The sequence below is a fragment of the Uranotaenia lowii genome, chromosome 1 (genome assembly GCF_029784155.1).
Source record: "Uranotaenia lowii strain MFRU-FL chromosome 1, ASM2978415v1, whole genome shotgun sequence".
Lineage (NCBI taxonomy): Eukaryota > Metazoa > Arthropoda > Insecta > Diptera > Culicidae > Uranotaenia > Uranotaenia lowii.
The window spans coordinates 187,006,321-187,025,913 of record NC_073691.1 but is presented as its reverse complement, the minus strand read 5'-3'; the positions used below and the strand labels follow the sequence as shown (position 1 = coordinate 187,025,913).

Here is a 19,593-nt window from a genome sequence, read left to right as displayed (position 1 = left end):
GATTTTTTTGTATCGGTAACTTTTTTTTTTCGCGATGACTGCACATTGACTCTTATTCGCGCCGCGCGTGGGGTGACGATAGTCGAGTCACTCGATTCCAGAAGTCGCTTTAGGTGAGTGAGGAACGTCACTTCGAATAAACATTGGGGATGCACCTCATTCACTTCACTTACGCCGACTATCGGAATAGTTGACTAGAGTCGAGTCCCTTGACAATAACGTGACGGTGTGGTAAATTCAGTGATCATGATTGCATTGATGACTCTTCTTTATTCTCGTTTGTTCACCCTTAATCGTACTGTGATCTGCGGATACTGTACCGTGTGAAGTAACCGCTTTGTCGTGGGTAGCTCCGAGTCCTTTCTGCGAGAAGTTTACTTTTGAGTATCGCGTGTACATTTTGTGCAGGTTACATATTAACGTTCAATTCATATAAGAATATTTGGCATCATGGATCCGCCTGTGGTTTCTTTATGTACATTTAAGTTAAAAAATGCTTGCATTTATCCAGGGTTCTTTAGGATTCAAAAACCTCATGGTCCTCGGGCCTAATGGCCTAAATTTTACTATTACAGACCCCCGAATGCTCTAGACTCTAGAGTTTATATTAATTTTTATTTAATGTTAGTCCTGTCCTGAAATATGTATATACACGGTGTTCAAAATTGAAATACTCGCGTGGAATAATTAAACGTTTTGGCTTTGAATGTACACATATATGGGACGACTGTTCAAACCCCTGAATTAATTGCTATCTGGTGTTGAAAAAGGGTGCTTCTTGTTGACGACTTAAAGAATGTAAGCGAGAGTGTTCCTGTATGAAGTTTACTCTTGAGTATCGCGTATATAATTTCAGCTCGTCAGCTAGACTTACAAAAATTTTACACAAAATCGATCCTCATCGATTGAAAGCTATCTTTTTGCGCAAAATTTTGCCAATGTATGGTACGCTGAAAACGTTTATCGGAGGTAACGAATAGAAGGTCGGCGAGATACAAATACGGGTCCGTTGGGTATAGGATTAGGGAGCAAGTATCTATCTACAGAGATACTCCAATCGACCGGAACACGAGACAACCCCAACAATTCGAAGAACCGAAAAAGAACAACTCCGTTTTTTATACAATATTCAGTAGTATATCTTTATTGTTAAGTTCTATTCCATCCCCTACGTTTAGATCGTTCAGTCCGAGTCTACTGTATCTTACGATCAATGTTTAAAAGTTGTGTAGTTTGCACATATTTTCGCGATATCAACTTCCCGGAAATAAAGTATGCTGTTGGTTTTATGTTCTAACCCAAGATGGCAGGGGTTACAAGACAAAGAAATAATGTAAATAAAAACCGTAAAAATCTTTCCGTAGCATCTTTTTTCTACTTCTAATTTCTTAGTGCGAACAGAAAAATGCATCGGTTTTTCAACTATTTCTCGTGTAGCCGTTTTTTTGTTATATCTATTGTAGAGCACTATAAATCTGCGTTTAGTGTATAGGCATGAAATAAAATTTGAATGTTTTTTTAAGAGCTTGTTTGTTTTTGTCGACAAATGTCCAGCTCCAGGAAAATAAGGATGCTTTACAGCTAAATATTCGTTGGAGAACAGAAAGGAATGAAAGGAAAAAAAATATTGTGATTTTTTCCAAAAACATTCTGGAATTTGATTATCGTGATTCGGGTTTGATTTTGGGCGGATTGAAGGAGGCATATTTAGGTTTTTTCGACTTTTTCGGTTTGCTCGATGAAGTTGAGGCACTGGCCTGGAAGTTTTGCCAACTATTAACCCGATTCTGCCGAGATTCCTCAAAGTTTTTCTGCCACTCCTGTTGATATTTCCGATCCTCTTCCTCTTCGATTTCCTGCTCCCGTTTTCGTTTGCGCTCCTCTTGGTCACGGGAGTCCTGCTGCTGCCGACGACGTTCCATATCGGCAAAAAGCTTCATTACCATTACATAAACGGCATGTTTGTATTTATCTGGATCGTCCTCGGGCACAGCTTCATGTTTGCCTTCCTTACGTAGCTTTTTCCGCTTCTCCAAGATCATCTGATCAGTACGTTCTTTTGCCTCCTGGTAAACTTCCAGACATCGCTTTCTAGCTACCTCGTTTTCCAACGTCTTCCAAGCTTTGTTGACAACTTCGAAAGCTTGTTGGGCCCGTTCCGAATTGTCTTGATTCTTATCCGGATGAACCAAAATTGACAGTGTTCGATATCTTTTTTTGATCTGCTCGATCGGCGTCTCCGGGTCCAATTGGAGCACCTCAAAAGGATTCAAATTGAAATAAGTTGCTCCGGGCCGGAGCAATCTCTCGATTTGCTGCTTGGAAGTCAGCACTGAATCGCGCTTTTCGATCTCTTTTATCTGAAAACAACAAAGCAACTTGGGTCGAATAGATCCACTAAACTCAAGTTAATTGCACCTACCTCGGTGTAGAAGTCATCGAAACGTTCCTCGCTGCCGGATCCATGAGCCATTTCGAACGAGAATGCTTGATTTCCGGGTAAAATCCGGAATTGAGTTGCGAAGAAAAATCGCGTCCTGTTTGGATGCAAAATCCTAACCAAAACAATCATTGAAATTTTGATGACGGGAACGTGCCGTCAAAACTTTCGCCACCATCATCAGGTCAACAAAATTACAGTGCGTGACGCAGAGTTGGAAAACAAATGCCTTTCCAAGAATGAAGATGAGAATAACACGACAGTGTTAAAATCGTTAAAATCCAAAGTAAAAAAAACGCTTTCCAATTTGTATTCCGACTTGAACAAGTAATGGTAAAAAAAATGAAATTAAAATTTTGCTTGAGATATCAAACCATTGACGTTTTATTAAAAAAAAAAAGTGCATTCAACGTATACGTTTTGGTTCAGTTTGGATCGGTGCACTTTACCATTAATTAATGGTTACTTGGGAAATTAAAATCACTTTTTGTGAAAATTTTTAAGGTCAACAGTCACAGTGTTACGATTTCAAACTGCATGCACGTTTTTCATATTTTCAAAAATTTACTGGCAGCCCTAGCGATTGCGAGCATTTCTAGCGTAACATTTAAAAAGGGCGAAACTGCCAAATGTAAACAAATCGAGTTAACGGTCATTCCGGATGTACGCGGTTGCACTTTACCTTATTAACGCGGTTTCATCTTAAAATCACTTAAAACTTTCAAAAAATTAATAAAATTCAATTGGGCGAAACTTCCTGTTGATGCATTTTTGTTGGAACGTGAAGTTACGCCTATTAAAAATGGGGTGAATTTTTCTATTCGTGTAGGGCCAATAGGCGTAACTGAGTTGACCGTGTGTGACAAAACGGCCTAATTAGTTTTTGCGTGTTGGACCAATGGGCGAAACTTCAAAACCAAAACAAAAACGGCCGATCAATTGGGCGAAACTTGCAGGCGTAACTGAAATCGAAAACAAAAAAAGACGAAACTCGGAAATCTCTGAAAATTAGTGAAAAAAGTTAAAGATTTTGATAACCAACGAACAATAAGTGAATATAATCCCCTTTTATTGAATTTGTTGAACAAAAAGTGGTCGATTTTTTAAATAGGATTTGATTAGATGTTCCGAAATTTCAAACTCGTTTTTCTCGTTTCGAGCTAACTGCTAGTTTCGCCCTTATGAAATGTTACGCTAGATTTGGATCAAAACAAATTTTGTCAACAAACGGTGAAAAAGTGCTTTTCTTTATCAACGCTCAATTTTTTTTTCTCAAAATCCAGTCAAGTTTTCTCGGTACAGGGATGGAAAACGAAGAACTTCCCGAGGGGCATGTACCAGAGAATGAATCGAATCCTCAGGAATCTTCGCTTGCCAGCGCCGAGCAGCAGGATCCAGCTGAAAGCAATGAGCAGCACCAGCAAAGAATGAGACGAATGCGTTTGGTGCAGGCCTCGATTCATCACGATCCCGAAGATGAAGATCCGGATAGTTCGGACCAGGACGCGGCACCTATGGCTGAAAACCTTCTAGCGCCGGAAGTAAATGAACCCGTGGATGTGGTAATGAATGCCAATGAAGATGAAGAAGAAGCTGAAGAACTGGCCAGTACTGCCAGTGGAGACAGGTCGTTTAGCAGTAATTCTTCGGAAAATGGCCTGGATGATTCCGATGCTGATCGACTGTTTGACGATTACATTACCAGCCGCGAACAGCACCAATCAACAACTGCCGAAATCTACAACACGGAACTTCCGACGGAACATACCGTGAGCCAATCCTACGAATACATTATCGAGCGATTATAAATAATTTCTTTTTACAGTATCTCGGCAAACTAGAGCGAGTAGAAGGAGTAGACTACTTGGAACCCGGCAAGGTGTATCGTCTTCCGGTTTGGACGCATACCTCTATAGTATTTCCTGGGGAAATTGTACCGATGATAATCAACGATTCCACCCTTAACTGTAATGATCCATCGGACGGGGTCAAGTTTGCTCTGGTATTCCGTTGTACCTTCCCGAGACATTTCGTATACGGTGTAACCTGCCAAGTGTTCGAGCGTGGCGAAAGCGATGCTCGCGGTACGATTGTTCTGAAAGCAATTGCGCAGCAGCGATTCCACACGGTACGGCATCTATCCGGGCTGCGAGCTGACGTACTGATTCTACCCGAAATCTTACTGCCAGATCCACTGTTAAGCAACTGTTCTAATCATATGAAACGGCTTGCGATTTGCAACAACAAAATGTACTCGAATCGATTGAGGGCTCATTTTTCGCATGGGATGGTATGGCCTAAGTTCGTATACGATCAGTACGGCACTGAGCAAATCCTCGCCAAAGTCGAACGCTACCTGGCGTTGCTTAACATAACTTCGGTGCCAAATGATCCTGTGAAGCTATCATTCTGGCTGGCGCGGAATGTTTCGCTGGACGAAAAAGATCGGAAGCTGATCTACCAAGAGGATGCCGTGATTAGTCGAATGTTGGTGATCAACAAGTCACTTGATAACGTAAATATTGGTTAAAAAATTTATCAGTTGAGCATGTTTACTATTGCTTCATTTTGTTCTTTTCAGATGTGCTATTTTGTATGCAAACGATGCGAAAACGAGATCGGCAGTTACAATGATCTGTTCGCTATGAGCAAGCAGGGCATTCAGACAAGCTATTGTAACCCCCAAGGATTTGTGCATGAAACGCTAACCATCTACAAGACAAAAGATGACTCCACCTTCAACGTAGATCGGCCGTCAACCGAATTCAGTTGGTTCCCTGGTTACTCATGGCAAATAACGGTGAGAGTTTTGTTTAAGCCTCCGTTTAAAGTAAATTTGTGTGAAACCTTATTCTTTCGCTTCAGCTTTGCACCAATTGTCGGCAGCATTTGGGTTGGAAATTTGTGGCCACCAAGAAAAACTACCTACCCAAAAGTTTCTACGGTTTAACTGGCAGTAACATCAAGGTGAAATCTGTTCCAGTCGCATCCACATCGGCTAACGAGGGAGCTGATGAAGATGAGGAAATGGGTGTAAGGCGTTCGGAACGTACCAACGATGCCGAAGCCAGTGCGATGGCCGGCGTAGATTCCGATGACAGCACTAGTGACATCGAAATAGTTGGAATGCGGGTGATGGACGTGCTCGCAGTTGCAGCTATGGCCGGAGACGACGTCTGGGACAATAGTGATGAAGAGGACGAAGATTGATTTCACAATGCGATGTAGAGCAGGTAGTAGTTGGTGTCGTTTTTCTATTTAGACAGAAAGCCTGGAGTACTGTCAGTATAAATACGTTGCATATTATTTAAAGTTAATCTATTATAGTTTTTTCGTTGTTTTCGCTTCTCTCAATATGTAATAGAGAACCAGTCTTCTTGAGCTAAAGAATACATGTAATATATCGACTTATCCATGTGATGATTGATTTTTCAAATAAACGTAAACTTTTTTCGCTCACATTACCCTTCTCGTATAAGGTTGTTCATTTGCCGATGTAGAATTTTAGTTTAATTTGGCCTCAACAGTTCGTATGTAGTCGCTCGTTGGACGACGTCACAGGGGACATGCGCACTTGAAACAAAACATTGTAGGCTACAAATTCGAGGTAAATGGATCATTGGTTGTAAATTGAACAAATTATATTTATGAAAATGTTAAACTTAACTTATTTCTTTTGTTGAATTTTTAATAGATAATCGTGTTTTATCCTATCATGACTATTCTTTGTCAAAAATAGAAGCGTCTACCTTCAAATGTCTAGAGTGACCATGAGGAAACATATAGGTAGGGCTAGGTGGGGTAATTATGAACAAAATTTCTTCATTTGGCACACTTACGGCCACCATATGTTAATTTCTTATCACAAACTCTGAAAAACTACCATCAATGAAAGTTTCCGTGCTCTTAATAATTCTGTAGAACAACTTTTGTTTTTTTGGTCGCAACCTCTGTCCTTGGGACGTCTGTTCATAATTACCCCGTCTGTTCATATTTACCCCACTCTCTAGGGGGTAATTATGAACACGGATTACGAACTTGGTTTAAAATTTTTGAAAAGTAACAGCAGTTATACGTTACATTTATCCATAGTAAGCAGTGTATGGTGATTTTTTACTTAAAAAATTATGTTCATAATTACCCCAAACTCTGTTCATAATTACCCCGGAATATGTTCATATTTACCCCGAGACTTGTCCAATATGATTTATATGGTGACAGGAAATCTCAATTCAACACCAAATAATGAAAATTATTAGCAGTAACAAGAAAATGGGTTATTTTATTAAAACTCAATCATATTCATGTATAAAACTTGCAAAATAAACAAATGTAATCAAAATTAAGATGTAAAACAATAGAAAAATAGCTATGTTCTTTCTAAATGATATTTTCCTATCTTTTGTTTCAAGAGTTCAATTTTTTTGTTGCACCTTTTACGTTTTGGTTGGATTCTTTTTTTCCATTTCTTTATGACTTTACAGAACATTTTATTTGATAGGACCTCTCCATATGTGTGACATTTTAGACGAGTAAGGCTACTCGATAGTTTTTACATCCGTTTAAAATGTCCTGCGCAGCAAACATCAAGTCTTCACCAAAATGTCGTGGGCTAGGCTTTTCACGTACGTGCGAAGTATCATAAAATGTGATAAAATTGCAACCTATACATATACAGGAAATTCGAAAATATTTTTAAAGGGTTGTTACACAAAAACACTCATTGAAATCTTCTTGGATCAGTGAACAGTCATTTTTTACAATTCTTGTCAGTTCTATATGATCGACTGTTTTGGAAAATATTGACACTTATAAATTTTTTTATCACCTGTATGAAATTTCACATAAATAGCTCTATTCTTTCAAAAAAAAAAAAAAATTGAAGTACTACCGAAGTTTTCTTCAACAAACTGAAAGAGAAAATCTTCAACCAAAAGATGTTTATTTTGCACCAAATTAAAAACAAATATTCGAACAAATTAACATTGAAAAAAGTATCTATCAGGTATCAGAAAATGGGTAGGCTTGAATTAACATTGAAAAAAGTATCTAAGTAAACAATTAGACTGCAAGAAAATAGATTTTAGATATTTGATATCCGAATATAACATATAAACAATTATTATTTTCTGTTCTGAATAGCAGCACGTTGTTCAAACATACAGGAAAATTGATCTTTGCTTTGTGGACTTATTAAACAATTAAATTTATCAAAGTTTTTCATATATTTTACTGTTGACCACAGAGATTTAAGGTTCATAATAATGTTAAATTTCACACAGTTATGAATAAAAGCTCGATCAGCAAACCTTTTGTAAAGAAATGGTGGATTTAATTTTAAGTCTAATTAAACATTTCTTCAAGTCTGGTTTATAACCTTAATGTTTACCAATTATCTAAAAACCTGGTTTTGGAAGCACGTAAAACCTGTATTCGGTATTAGAGAACTATTCCTGGGATACAGGTTTTCGGTTTTGGTATTACCGGTAAAACTTTTGACTGCCTTATTTCTATCAACGAAAAGCTAGTTTTTCTCACTATTTATTTTAACAAAATTAAGACTTGTTTAAGTTTGGTTACGGATTGAGCTTTTTCAAAATTTCTGTTTTATTCACTTTTTTCCACTTTTGAAATTTTATTTCCAGTTTTAAAAAGATGGGGTTCAAAAGTTTTTTGCAAAGACTGAAAAGAACCGGCATAGCTTTTTTTCTAAATCCGAATCTCAATTTTAGAAAAAAAAACAATTTATCAAAAATTCAAAACTTAACACATTGCGGACCTAATTTTAATATGAAAGTTATTGATTTTGGTCAAGTGGATTCTGTGATATAGAATGCCGAGTTTTGATGTTTTCCGGCTAAAATTTCTTCACGGTCGTTAATGTGTTAAGATCTTACAGAAGGGGGGAGGGGTAGTTTTATAAGAAATTTCTTAGAAGGGGAGGGAGGGGGAAAGAGGTCTGGAAATGCTTGGGTAATTAGTGAATGGCCCCCTAAGTTGATGAATAAATCATTTGACCATTAAAAAGCATTAGAAATATCAGGAAATGTATAAGAAGATGTGTTCATAATTACCCCATAGGACGAAAACTATGAGGTAAATATGAACACGCATCTGTGAATAAGTGCGAATAATTTTTTTCAAAATTTCTTCAAAATCCAGACAGAGCATCATAAACTGGATGTAAAACATGTGATAACAACATCCCAGGTGGATTTCCTATGATCAGATATTCAAAACATTAAACACTGTCCAAAACGAATTCCGTTTCACGAGGTAATGGTTTTTTAAAACATCTGAAATGATATCATTATGATTTGAAAAAAAAATCGGAAACACCTTACAGCTATCAATCGGATGTTAAACTACCACTTTTGGAACTTTTTGTGTTCATTCATCTCCCACAGCAGCGCGTATGGCACTTGTTCGGAATTACCCCGTGTTCATAATTACCCCACTTGACCCTACTTCGATACTCATCAAGTTTCTTAGTGCAGAGCTTAAGATCAGTGGCTTAAGTTTTGAAGTAAGATTTTTACACTTAAATATTTTTAGTTTAAAATAATATAGACTTAACAGTCGTTAATTAAACGATTTTTTGTTTGATGATAAAACGATGCAACCATGGTAACCCTAGAAAAATGCTTGAACTTTTGAATATCGAAATTTTGCTGTGAGGATTGGACGAATGGGTCAGCTGAAGTAATTTGTTTCCATCATTGTACAAAAATGGTCTAAGGAATTTAACAAAAAGTGCGATCGGCACACTAAGGGAATCAAAAATGTGTTTTCGACAAATATACTCAAATATCAAATTCAAGTGCTGGCATCGTGAAGGTCTGTATGCAGAAATAATATCTTAAAACACACGCTGGAAATAACACGCAATTACATTTTTCACCGTCTACCAACAAAAAAAAAAGATGACGAAAACGTTGAACTGGTCAACCGTGTCTCACTTCACGATGACCCTTTGCAAGCAGATCGCATCCTTTCAGGACCATCTAGTGCGGGAACAGAGGGTCTTCGGGCTAGATTCAAACTCACCTACAACATTCAACTTCCCTCGGAACATACCTATCTAGGTAAACTGGAGAGGGTCGAAAGCTCTGAACTCTTCGAACCTGGCTCCGTTCACAGAATCCCAATCAATGGGCATCATTCCATAGTGTATCCGGGTGAAACGATTCCGTTGATTTTGACCAACAATCTGCTGGAATTCGATGGCCACAGCGAAAGCGCCCTGATAGGTTTAGTATTTTGGGAGCACCCACATAAAAAACGCATATTCGGAGTCGTTTGCCAGGTTTGTGAAAAAAATATTCGTGAATCATCAATTGTCCTGAAAACCCTAGCTCGACAACGGTTCGAACTGGTTCCGCAAACTGATGGAGCTCTCACCCGATCAGTCCAACGGGAGGGTCGTGCCCAGTACTACGCTGAGGTAAAAATTCTTCCCGAAGTGCTTTTGGCTGATCCACTGACGACGTTCTGCGTTACCAACGTTGCCAGAATCAACAACCTATCCCGAAACCGACTACTCGCAGCCCAGTCCAGCGTTTGGCCCAAATTTGTGTACGACCAGTACGGTTCGAACGAGGTGCTTTTCAAGGTTCGAAGATTTTTGGAGTTTTTGCGGATCGAATCCGTCCCCACGGCCGACCCCGTGATGCTTTCCTTTTGGTTGGCTCGAAACATTCCGCTGAGTGAAACCGACCGAAAGGAGCTGTTTTTCTCGAATTCAGTGCTCTCCAGGATGTTGTTGGTCAATAATATTCTGGACTATGTAAGTATCGCTGCTGAATATCATTTGATTTTTCACTAAAATTTTAAAATTGGTTTTTTGTTCAAAACGTTTTCCAACTGATGATTCCATGTAGACATGTGCGTTTTGCTGCAAAAAATGTGATCGGCGGATTGCTAACTACGCGGATATGTTTGCGATGTCCAAACAGGGCGTCAGCAGCAGCTACTGCAATCCGTCCGGTTTTGTGCACGAAACGCTGACCGTGTATCGGACGGTGGTGCGGACTGTTCGCACCTCAACCAAACCGTCGACCGATTTCAGCTGGTTCCCGGGCTACTCGTGGCAGATTGCGGTGAGTCGCGAAATGCTGTAGTTAAAAAAGTGGTAAATAATCAATTTTTGCACTTTCAGATTTGTAACGCATGTAATAATCATGTGGGTTGGAAATTCATTGCCACCAGGCGTGGTTACAAACCAAAGAAATTCTACGGGCTCTGCGGCAAGAGTATTCGGGTAGCTTCGGATCGCAGATTGGAGGACAATGAGCTACCGAGGGAAACCGGTAGCAACAAAGCTAGAACACTTACAAGCACAGCTAACATTTAGATGATCGATAGGGTCAATCTAGAATGAATGTTGTAAACGCAACTCTTGGAAGATTTTCTAGAAGAACTTCTAGATCAGTACACCATATTTAGCAAGTTGGCTAACATAGAATCGGTAGCAGAGACTGAACGAGAGAATTGATAGACTGGTTGAATTTTACGGAATTACGCAAGATATTTTTACATTTCTCTACTCGTGAATTGTACGTGCTATTTAGCTTTTACCATAGAAATAATGAAAAGTAAAATAAACCATTTTAGTTAACTGCTTTTAGCTGTTATATTCTCTCGTCGTGATATTCACTATCTCAACAACTTAACACTATTGAAATAGTAGAATCTGAATCGATCTTCATGTGTGGTTTGAGATTTTTGTAGCCCTGGTTGTAATCCACAGAAAGATGTTTGACAATGGCTGACTATAGAGTAGATGACGATTGAAGATAAATTAGTCCCGCGTCCGTAGCCCCCAGATGGACGTACGTCTAGTGCCAACGGTTGGTCGGGCCACCGAACTGTGCATGAACTTGTTGATACCAACTCCCGGAAAGGAAGTCTGCAACATCACGATCGCTTGCTCCGATAGCAGACCGAACACGTCCAGGAAGAGTAGAGAGTGTAGTTCACTAAGTTGCCTGGAGTAAAGAAATAAACAATCCGTTTATCCGCTTCATTAGACTCGAGTACTTAGCTACAAAAATACTTACAAATAAGCTGTAACGTGAATGTTGTAACAACGAGACAATGATAGGTACTCGAGCTTTCTCAGTTTGCACACCATACCGATACATTCGGAGGTAAGCTGGGTACAGTCGGAGAGATCTAGCTCTAGCAAACCAGGACAGCGAACAATCAGTTTGTCAAGGGCTGAAATTGCAATTAAAAAACAGAAATTAACCCGTCAACATGAAAAACTAGTCAAATTAAACCTACCAGCATCTGTCAGTGTGCTCCGGCAGCCGGCGATGTTCAGCCGGAGCAAATTGGGAGTCACGTGGTTAACGACCGCCTCGACGGCTTGCCGCGATAGCGATGTCCAGCTGATGTTGAGACTGTGAAGTTTGGTCAGCTTCTTCAACAGCAGGGTCAAACTGAAAGCATCCAACCCTTCTGCCATAGTAAGGTTTAGTGCTTCGAGATTTTCATTGTCGGCTATCTCCTGGCAGCACCCTCCGTCGATCGGAACATTTTCGAGGCTTAGTTTCCGCAGCGACCGACAGCAGGACAGCAACTCTTGTAGCGTTTGACGATCGATGGAACACATACTTAAATCAAGAAATTGAACCTTCGACTCGAAAGTCGGTTCGACATTACAGGGTAGAAAGATTGGATCAGTCACATGTGCCTGTGCTAGCCGAAGTATGACTGTCCCTCGATTCAGCACATGTCCCAGGGCACCCTCACGCAATGCTTTACAGGACAGGTCCAGCCTAGTCCAGAGAGTTTCGTCGCGTGAGACCCGGTTGAGTCGTTTAGAAACCTGGCTGCAGCGAAGCAGGGCCTTTTTCGGAAGCCACCGAAAGATCTGTAGGATCATTTCGTCTGATAAACGGGAAAAGAAATCTTCCCCCGTGTTGTGCTTGGTGCTGCGTTTCCTATACAGAAAGAACCGTTCGTCGTTTACAATACTGTAGTATTTCCGTAGATTGACTGGATCTTGCAGACCAACGCTGGCCATCGTAGGAAGCTGCGCTACTGGCCCTGTTGAATTTTGCACTATGTTGCTACTGTTCCCTTGATTGGATACGATGGCCAGGGGACTGCGTCCTTTGCTACTGCTACTGGCACCGCTAGACGACATTCCGATCGAAGGTGGGTTATCCAGTTTGACTAATGGGGTGGGATTATCGTCTTGTTGATTAAGTACCGCCAATCCCAGCGATGGTAAGCAATCCTGTTGTCCGAAGCTTCTCTTCAGGAAGTGTATACACAGCTCATTACTGATGTCGAATCCGAGCAGCTTGCTGAAATATGTTCTGCAGGTTAAATTAAATAACAGGTAGATTAATTAACTTCAATGAAGGAATTTTTGATAGGTCACTCACAATAGTATACAGACTACTAGATACCACTTCTAGGTAAATGTATTTCCACTTGTTTTACAAGAAAATTGCAGATGAAAATTAATGGCGCCGAGAAAGAAATTCGCTTGATTCGAGGCTGATATGACATTTACATGTGATGCAGCAGCGGGATCGCGCAAAGAACACAAAGGCGCCCGTTTCGCTCATATTCACCATATAGGGCATGAAAGCGTAACGCTGTCTTTGATGGTGAATTTGCATTGGCATAGAGCGGTTCATTGTTTTTCAAATTCAGATCTGTCCGAAAATGTTGAGCTATAATTACAGTATTTCCACGTATTTCTAAAAGTTCAGAAATTATGATTCTGTAAGAAGTGGAATTCTTACAAAAATAGTTTTGTTTGAATGCAAATATTTCGAGCATGGTGTAACAGTGCTGGACAAATAAACGCTTGCATTGTACAGCATAATTGTTTTACAGGGTAATGAATAAACCTGTTAGCATAGCAGTTCAAAGTTGATAATTTATTGTTATTGCAACATTTTTTATTTGTTTTCTCCTTCTACTCCTATCCTCTCTAGTTTGAACAAGCCAGCCATACGAAAAAAAAATCCATCCGGGTCAATTTTATGCTTCCTAAAGGTAAATGGTTTGAGAGAGAATTAAGGTCCTCCACATTCCAAACGATCTTGAAAAAATTGTACCAAATTAAATTAGCTTTCGAGTTGATATACTCAGGAATTGTATCAGTCTTAAGATTTAACACAAAATTTTATTAAAAGTGGTCGAGCGGATGTGTTTACCATGTTACAACGGATAAATGTTATGTAAGTTAACTAAGGAATTGGTATTCGATAATTTTATAACGAACTGTAAATCTAAATCTAGTATAGGAATCAGTTTTACTTCAGAATGACTATGAATCCAACTACACTAGTCAACATCTGTACCAAAAAGCTGATTGAGTGGCATATATTTCAATTCAACGTACAAATATAAAAATGTTGTTCATACATAATTGTATTTGAACTAAAAAAAAGGTAGGTGGATACCTTGTTTTCCTAGTGGTAGATATTTCATTAGTTTATGATTAATGAATATCTAAAAATAAATGTACATACCTCGCATATTTGGAACGCTTCTCGGGCTGGTCCTCAGTTTTCCTTTTCATAATTTGTTCAGGTTAACGATGAATATCGCCTTTCCTCTATTGGATCTTATTCTCACTGAATGTTCATCAATTCTTCAACCAAAAAAACACGGCAGCTTTCACTTAACATACATCTACGCGACTGGATACCGCACTTCAACGACAACGCTCGACAGACGAATAATTAATTAGCAAACAATTCACGCACGCCGATTTAACTGTTGATTTTGTGACCAAAGACGCAAAACGGGAGAAAAAATGCTTCGCAGAAGACGTGTTATTTTGATTGGTGCGCAATTTGTTCAGACGTGTCTGCCACTGCTTTGCCGTAGACTACCACCATCGGTTTGTTGCGTAGAATGTATCCGTTGGTGAGGCGACGAGCCTTTTCGATGGGTTTCTCCGGCAACAGATCAAGGTCTTCCTCGTAGTGGTATGAGAAGCCGATAAAGGCTTGACCCTTCATGCGACCCGTCTGCATAAGTTTGATGGTTATCTCTTGATCCGGGTTCGATGTTATGGCAAAGCTATGGAAAATGTTACGCAGATCTTCTTCGGTGGTTGATTTGGCGAGATTTTTAATGTAGAGCCGGTTGGACGGTTCTCCGGGGGTGTAGTTTTTAAACACAGGCAATTCGGACAGCTGATCAGATGGGATGCGATTCTCGAGGAGTTGTTTCTCAGTTATAACAGAAGAATCGTTAATTGGTTGTTTCACAGGTTCTAGAATTTCGACAGCTTTTTCGATCACGGTTGTTTTTTCAATTGGTTGCCGTCGCATTTCCGAGATAGAAATTTTGATCTGTTTAAGGTTTGGTTTATTGGCCGTTGGTTGAGGAAGTTTTTCGGGTGGTTTCTTATTATTAAGAACTTTTGGGACCTTTCCAGCTTGGAGATAAGGCGTGAATCGGTTTTTTGTTTTTTGAATGATTTTGGTTTTTAACTGTGACAGTTCTGTATCAGATTCTAGTTCCGATTCTTCGTCAGACAGAAACATCGTTTCATCGGTCTGTTGGCTAGCGTCTTGTTTCGTGATAGAGCTTTTGCTTTGCCTTACATCTGAGATATCCTGAGGATTAAATGGTGGCGGAAGGTTCATTCGATTCATGAGATGTAATACTTGAGTGTAGAATTTAGGCACCGATTCCAGAGCTACGCATATACTGTCAATAATTTCTCTCGTAGGTCGTGGATATCGATATTTTAAATAAGGGGGCGGTGGCTGAGTAAAATCAACTGGATGAACAGCATGTAAAGCCTCAACGAAGCCACTCAGTTCCTGAGTTTGTTGTTGTAGGTCCGTTGTTTGAACTGGAGGAAGCTCGGTGATTTCCACATTAGGTTCTCGATAGTACTCGACGGTCAGCCGGCGATCCAAGATTTTCAACTGATGTAAACGATTCAACATAGTTCTACCCAAAACTTCATCCTGTGCTTCCGTTACAACCTGCAGCTTGTTTCGGCGGCGAATAAATCGATGACGTACTATTCCAAAATAGTTTAAAAACTCACTGATATCACTTTCACTGAAATTTTCGGGGAAGTTTCGTATACACAATTGAATTTTTGGTTCCATTCTGAGAGCACCGGTGTTCAAAACTGCACGCATGTGAACCGGCTACGATCTTATTTTGCGAGATCACAGCTGTTTTGTTTTGTGGTGAATTTCTAGAACCGGGCGTTACTTTTCTGAAAAGTCGAAGCCTTCATCAGTTTTGTTGTGGTTCCACTTCTGGCTACCCCCTTTTAATGTTTTATGCACTCCTTTTCAGGTTTTCGTGCTTCCAGTTTAGCATAATTTTTACAGAGACAATGATGTTAATTAGGCAACGTTTCGGAACAATATCTCGGTTACTTGCCGGGACCTCGGTTCGACTATGTAGTTCTCAGAAATCCAGTGAACAATCCAGTGAGTCTCACCAGGACGAAAGATCTGAGAAAGATAAATCAGCTTCCGATACAAAGTTGATGTTGAGAACACAACTATTCGAACATGTTTCCACAAAAGATAGGAAAACTTATCTGGAGATGATAAATGTGTTCGAATCACGTAGCGTTCAGCGGAGGAATCATGTGGAGTTCATTTATGCTGCCCTGAAGCATATGGAAGAATTCGGTGTCCAGAAAGATCTCGCCGTTTACAAAGCTTTGGTCAATGTAATGCCCAAGGGTAAATTCATACCAACCAACATCTTTCAGGCCGAATTTATGCACTATCCTCGACAGCAACAGGTCATCATAGACCTGCTCGATCAAATGGAAGATAATGGTGTCATACCGGATTACGAGATGGAAACCATGCTGATAAACGTATTCGGTCGTAAGGGTCACCCGGTCCGCAAGTACTGGCGCATGATGTACTGGATGCCTAAATTCAAAAATCTTTCCCCATGGCTTTTACCCAATCCTGTTCCAGAGGATTCACTCGAGCTAGCTCGCTTGGCGGTGGAAAGAATGTGTTCAGTAGATTTGCTTTCTCGAGTCGACGTGCTCAATAGCGAAGAAGTAACCGAGGCTCTAGATCATACCTGGATCGTTAGTGGACAGAGCCCGGAACAATCGGAATTGCTGGCAAGGCATAAGCAGAAACCAGTTTTTATCGAGGGACCTTTCGTCATATGGCTTAGGAACCGATCGATCAACTACTTTCTGCTAAAAAGCGAATCAAACCCACCTGCCCCAAAGGACGATGAAGATTTTGATGGTAAGCTTGGATCAAAAATTTAGTTAATTTTATTTAGCATTCTTCTGTAATTTTTAATTTTCTCTAGATGTTCGGAATCTCAAAATACCATTTGTGGGCATCGGTATTAGTCATTCGATGGAAACCCCTCGCAACAAAATTGGATTCAAACGATCGATTCACGAGCAAGACGATGGCACAATTTTTGCCATATGCTGCACGGGAACGTCAACAAAAGATTCACTGTTGTCGTGGGTGCGGTTGTTGGAAAAGCATGGTAATCCTTGCCTTGGAGAGTTGCCGGTGCTGTTTAAATTCACCTCCAACGTACCTGATCGGCTGAAAGTTGCCGCTTCAAGCGAAGATGATACGAAAGATGCATTAAAGGAAGAAGCGGGTGTTAAAGGCTAGCCAACTTTTCAATTAAAACTCATAATAAAAAATGTAATATAGACGAAAAATGAAACTTGGATTATACTCCTAATCAGCTTCGATTAAATCCCACCAAAAATATTCGTCTAACTGCCACTCGTGCTCCCAATCTTCTAAAAAGTATCTAAATGTAAATACTCCTTTCTCACGATAGTCGGACGCGTACAAATATTCTCTATGTCTAACGTTCTTAATAAAGTAGTGCCCATTCGGAGCATTCTCGAACTTCCAGAATCCTTGTGTCCCAATCGAATTTCCTTCTATCCATGTATACACGTCACTGCCCTCAGCTGTGCGTGGGTCTCCTGCGAATAATGGTTCCCGATAGCACATTTGAATAATTTGAAACTGGCCTTGCTCCCGGTCAGGTTTCAGCAACCACATGTTATTTTCATCACACTTTTGGTAGTTATCGTGACCGTTGATTATCGTTTTGAGCTGAATCGACCCGTTGAAACATCTGCCGTCCGAAAATGCTTTGCCATCATAAGCTGATTCAAGCCTTTGATCACAGGCTACGGTACGTCGTTTTGCATCTTTTCTTGAGTCAGAACAAAGGTAAGCGTTTCGATGAACATTCAATAGAAACACTGGTGGTGAAAAGCATGTCATTTTCGGATTACCAGACATTGATGGAGTTTTGCTGAAAAATAAATCAAACTTCGAACTAAACCCAATCAAAGCATAGTAATTTTTGAACATACATATATACTTATGCATACATACAACACCCGTAGATACTGAAACGTCCTCCAATTAGTCGGTTCAGAGAGTCTTTCCTTTAAGCTCCTCCGACAAGTTTTGTTTGCCAACATAAATGTATAACTTAACATGTCGACCAACCATCCAACAGAAAGAATTTGCAGGGTGTTTCAGAACAAAGCACTATATAGAAGATTGCCAAGAGGGTTTTTCACAAATATGTAGGTACTTAAAATAGAATAAATTTTATCTATTTTATAGTTTTCCACTGAAGCAAAATTTTGTTTTTTTTTACAATACATATTTACGAGACATAATTACACATAGTAATTTTAAGCAGAAGCTTTGAAAATATCCAACTTTAACACATTTCAAAAATTCATGTTTGAGTCTGACGACTAGCTTTTCCTACTTTGATTAACTTATATTGTTTTATTTTTATTTAAACCTAATTAATTCAAAACAATTACCTAGTAGTGCACCACTCTAATACAACCATTATTTTGCTCTAGCCGCATGCATATGCATATTCAGGGGAATGCCTGACGATGATATCATCATCACTGAAAATGTTACAACGATTGATGCAATATTATCAATGCAGTTGAATCATCTGTCAGCTCGTATATTTGGTCACGATAGTCCGGATACCATTGTCGCACGTGGACGCCATCCGGGCTGTCATCCGATGCGCACAGGAAGTGCGAAACGCTTTGTTCCAGTATATAATGTCCACTGGGGTGTAGAATAAGCGACCAGAAGCCTTCTCTGGGTTTCTCTTTATTACAGCACCACGTTCTGACCGAAAACTCTTTTGAATTTAATTCCTTTGCTGAAATGAGCGGTTCCCGGTAGCATTCATGCTCAATAAAATAGTACCAAAAGCATTTACGCGGTATGAGGGTCCACTGATGCTGCGATCCATAGTTCCAATAGTGCTGCACTTCCCCACCGTAGGCAATATTTTTCATCTTGATGCTTCGCTCATCGTATGTCAATATTTTCCCTGGGGTGAATGCTGCCGGATTTAGCTTGCTTCCGGATGTCCTATCAAGCGTTACTTCCCGAAGGTTGCTGTTTTTATTGGATCCCGCACTCAGGTAGGTGTTGGTGTGCACGTTCAGGAGAAGAATCGTGTAACTCTCTTCGTTGCTGTTCGCTGATGTTGACATCTTGTCGGTTTAGATTTTTCTCACCCACTGATTGTAGTCTCCGTTTCGAATGAGATTTTTCTTAATCTAGTCGCGTAATAAACTGCATATAGCTATCGACATTAAGACTTGCATAGGTGGATTAGAGAAGGGCTTTTGTGACAGCTTCACAAACCGTTTGGCGCAGGAATTCCAATGAATCATTAGAATTTCCCAAGCGATGATCAATGATTTCGATTGAAATGTGCGTTGAAAGCATTTTGCATGACCTCGGACTTGGATGAGTTTTTATAGTTGAAATACTTAAGTCTTTTAAAAATTCAGGTGAGTCTTCTTTACACAAAGGACATGCATTGGTTGAACAATTGAATTGCATAGCTGGTGAAATGTTCGATTTTCCCTGCGGTAGCCAGTTATTGCTTCTTTTTTTGGCGCAAGATTGCTCTTGATGTTGCTCTTTAAGCACATTGGATTAAGTTTTGTTGATGTTTTTTTTACTTATTCAATTATCGGAAGGCCGCCGTTAATTTGTTTCGATCCATGCTGATTTTTTATGCTGCTATTTCGACTGTTTACATTGACCAAGGACAATTCGGTGTCGAATTTAGAATACGGCGAATGGGTCAACATCACTGTTTCGAGAAGAACGCGTTCAAAG

General features: G+C 39.8%; 7 protein-coding genes across 10 annotated transcripts; 3 read left to right on the top strand and 4 right to left on the bottom strand.

Moving 5' to 3' along the window:
* Window positions 1–1,121: 1,121 nt before the first annotated feature.
* LOC129740272 (dnaJ homolog subfamily C member 8) lies at window positions 1,122–2,579 on the bottom strand. Its single transcript, XM_055731885.1, has 2 exons — window positions 2,423–2,579; window positions 1,122–2,360 (listed from the first exon to the last, which is right to left on the bottom strand). The coding sequence occupies exons 1-2, from the start codon at window positions 2,570–2,572 to the stop codon at window positions 1,662–1,664; spliced, it is 849 nt and encodes a 282-aa protein (XP_055587860.1). The 5' UTR covers window positions 2,573–2,579; the 3' UTR covers window positions 1,122–1,661.
* A 1,052-nt stretch (window positions 2,580–3,631) lies between these two features.
* Window positions 3,632–5,904, top strand: LOC129740262 (protein cereblon-like). The gene is made up of 4 exons (XM_055731873.1): window positions 3,632–4,209; window positions 4,266–4,955; window positions 5,022–5,240; window positions 5,306–5,904. The coding sequence occupies exons 1-4, from the start codon at window positions 3,745–3,747 to the stop codon at window positions 5,648–5,650; spliced, it is 1,719 nt and encodes a 572-aa protein (XP_055587848.1). The 5' UTR covers window positions 3,632–3,744; the 3' UTR covers window positions 5,651–5,904.
* A 3,132-nt stretch (window positions 5,905–9,036) lies between these two features.
* On the top strand, window positions 9,037–11,057 carry LOC129740229 (protein cereblon-like). The gene is made up of 4 exons (XM_055731841.1): window positions 9,037–9,277; window positions 9,364–10,226; window positions 10,321–10,539; window positions 10,599–11,057. Exons 1-4 carry the CDS (start codon window positions 9,223–9,225, stop codon window positions 10,791–10,793), a joined length of 1,332 nt encoding a protein of 443 aa, XP_055587816.1. The 5' UTR covers window positions 9,037–9,222; the 3' UTR covers window positions 10,794–11,057.
* A 5-nt stretch (window positions 11,058–11,062) lies between these two features.
* On the bottom strand, window positions 11,063–14,156 carry LOC129740198 (S-phase kinase-associated protein 2). Of its 4 annotated transcripts, none has more exons than XM_055731813.1 (4): window positions 13,939–14,156; window positions 11,726–12,768; window positions 11,500–11,659; window positions 11,063–11,427 (listed from the first exon to the last, which is right to left on the bottom strand). In XM_055731813.1, exons 1-4 carry the CDS (start codon window positions 13,986–13,988, stop codon window positions 11,241–11,243), a joined length of 1,440 nt encoding a protein of 479 aa, XP_055587788.1. In that variant the 5' UTR covers window positions 13,989–14,156; the 3' UTR covers window positions 11,063–11,240. The 4 variants fall into 4 exon arrangements, with proteins under 4 accessions (XP_055587788.1, XP_055587796.1, XP_055587805.1 ...); XM_055731821.1 differs by having other exon boundaries at window positions 11,726–12,756; window positions 13,939–14,056; XM_055731830.1 differs by lacking the exon at window positions 13,939–14,156 and adding an exon at window positions 12,838–12,989.
* Window positions 14,157–14,239: 83 nt separating this feature from the next.
* LOC129740237 (RNA-binding region-containing protein 3) lies at window positions 14,240–15,597 on the bottom strand. Its single transcript, XM_055731850.1, has one exon. It carries the CDS (start codon window positions 15,574–15,576, stop codon window positions 14,245–14,247), a length of 1,332 nt encoding a protein of 443 aa, XP_055587825.1. The 5' UTR covers window positions 15,577–15,597; the 3' UTR covers window positions 14,240–14,244.
* Window positions 15,598–15,724: 127 nt separating this feature from the next.
* Window positions 15,725–17,101, top strand: LOC129740246 (evolutionarily conserved signaling intermediate in Toll pathway, mitochondrial). Its single transcript, XM_055731857.1, has 2 exons — window positions 15,725–16,671; window positions 16,739–17,101. The coding sequence occupies exons 1-2, from the start codon at window positions 15,780–15,782 to the stop codon at window positions 17,059–17,061; spliced, it is 1,215 nt and encodes a 404-aa protein (XP_055587832.1). The 5' UTR covers window positions 15,725–15,779; the 3' UTR covers window positions 17,062–17,101.
* On the bottom strand, window positions 16,719–19,077 carry LOC129740254 (uncharacterized). The gene is made up of 2 exons (XM_055731863.1): window positions 17,787–19,077; window positions 16,719–17,725 (listed from the first exon to the last, which is right to left on the bottom strand). Exon 1 carries the CDS (start codon window positions 18,954–18,956, stop codon window positions 18,357–18,359), a length of 600 nt encoding a protein of 199 aa, XP_055587838.1. The 5' UTR covers window positions 18,957–19,077; the 3' UTR covers window positions 16,719–17,725; window positions 17,787–18,356.
* Between the last annotated feature and the right edge of the window lie 516 nt (window positions 19,078–19,593).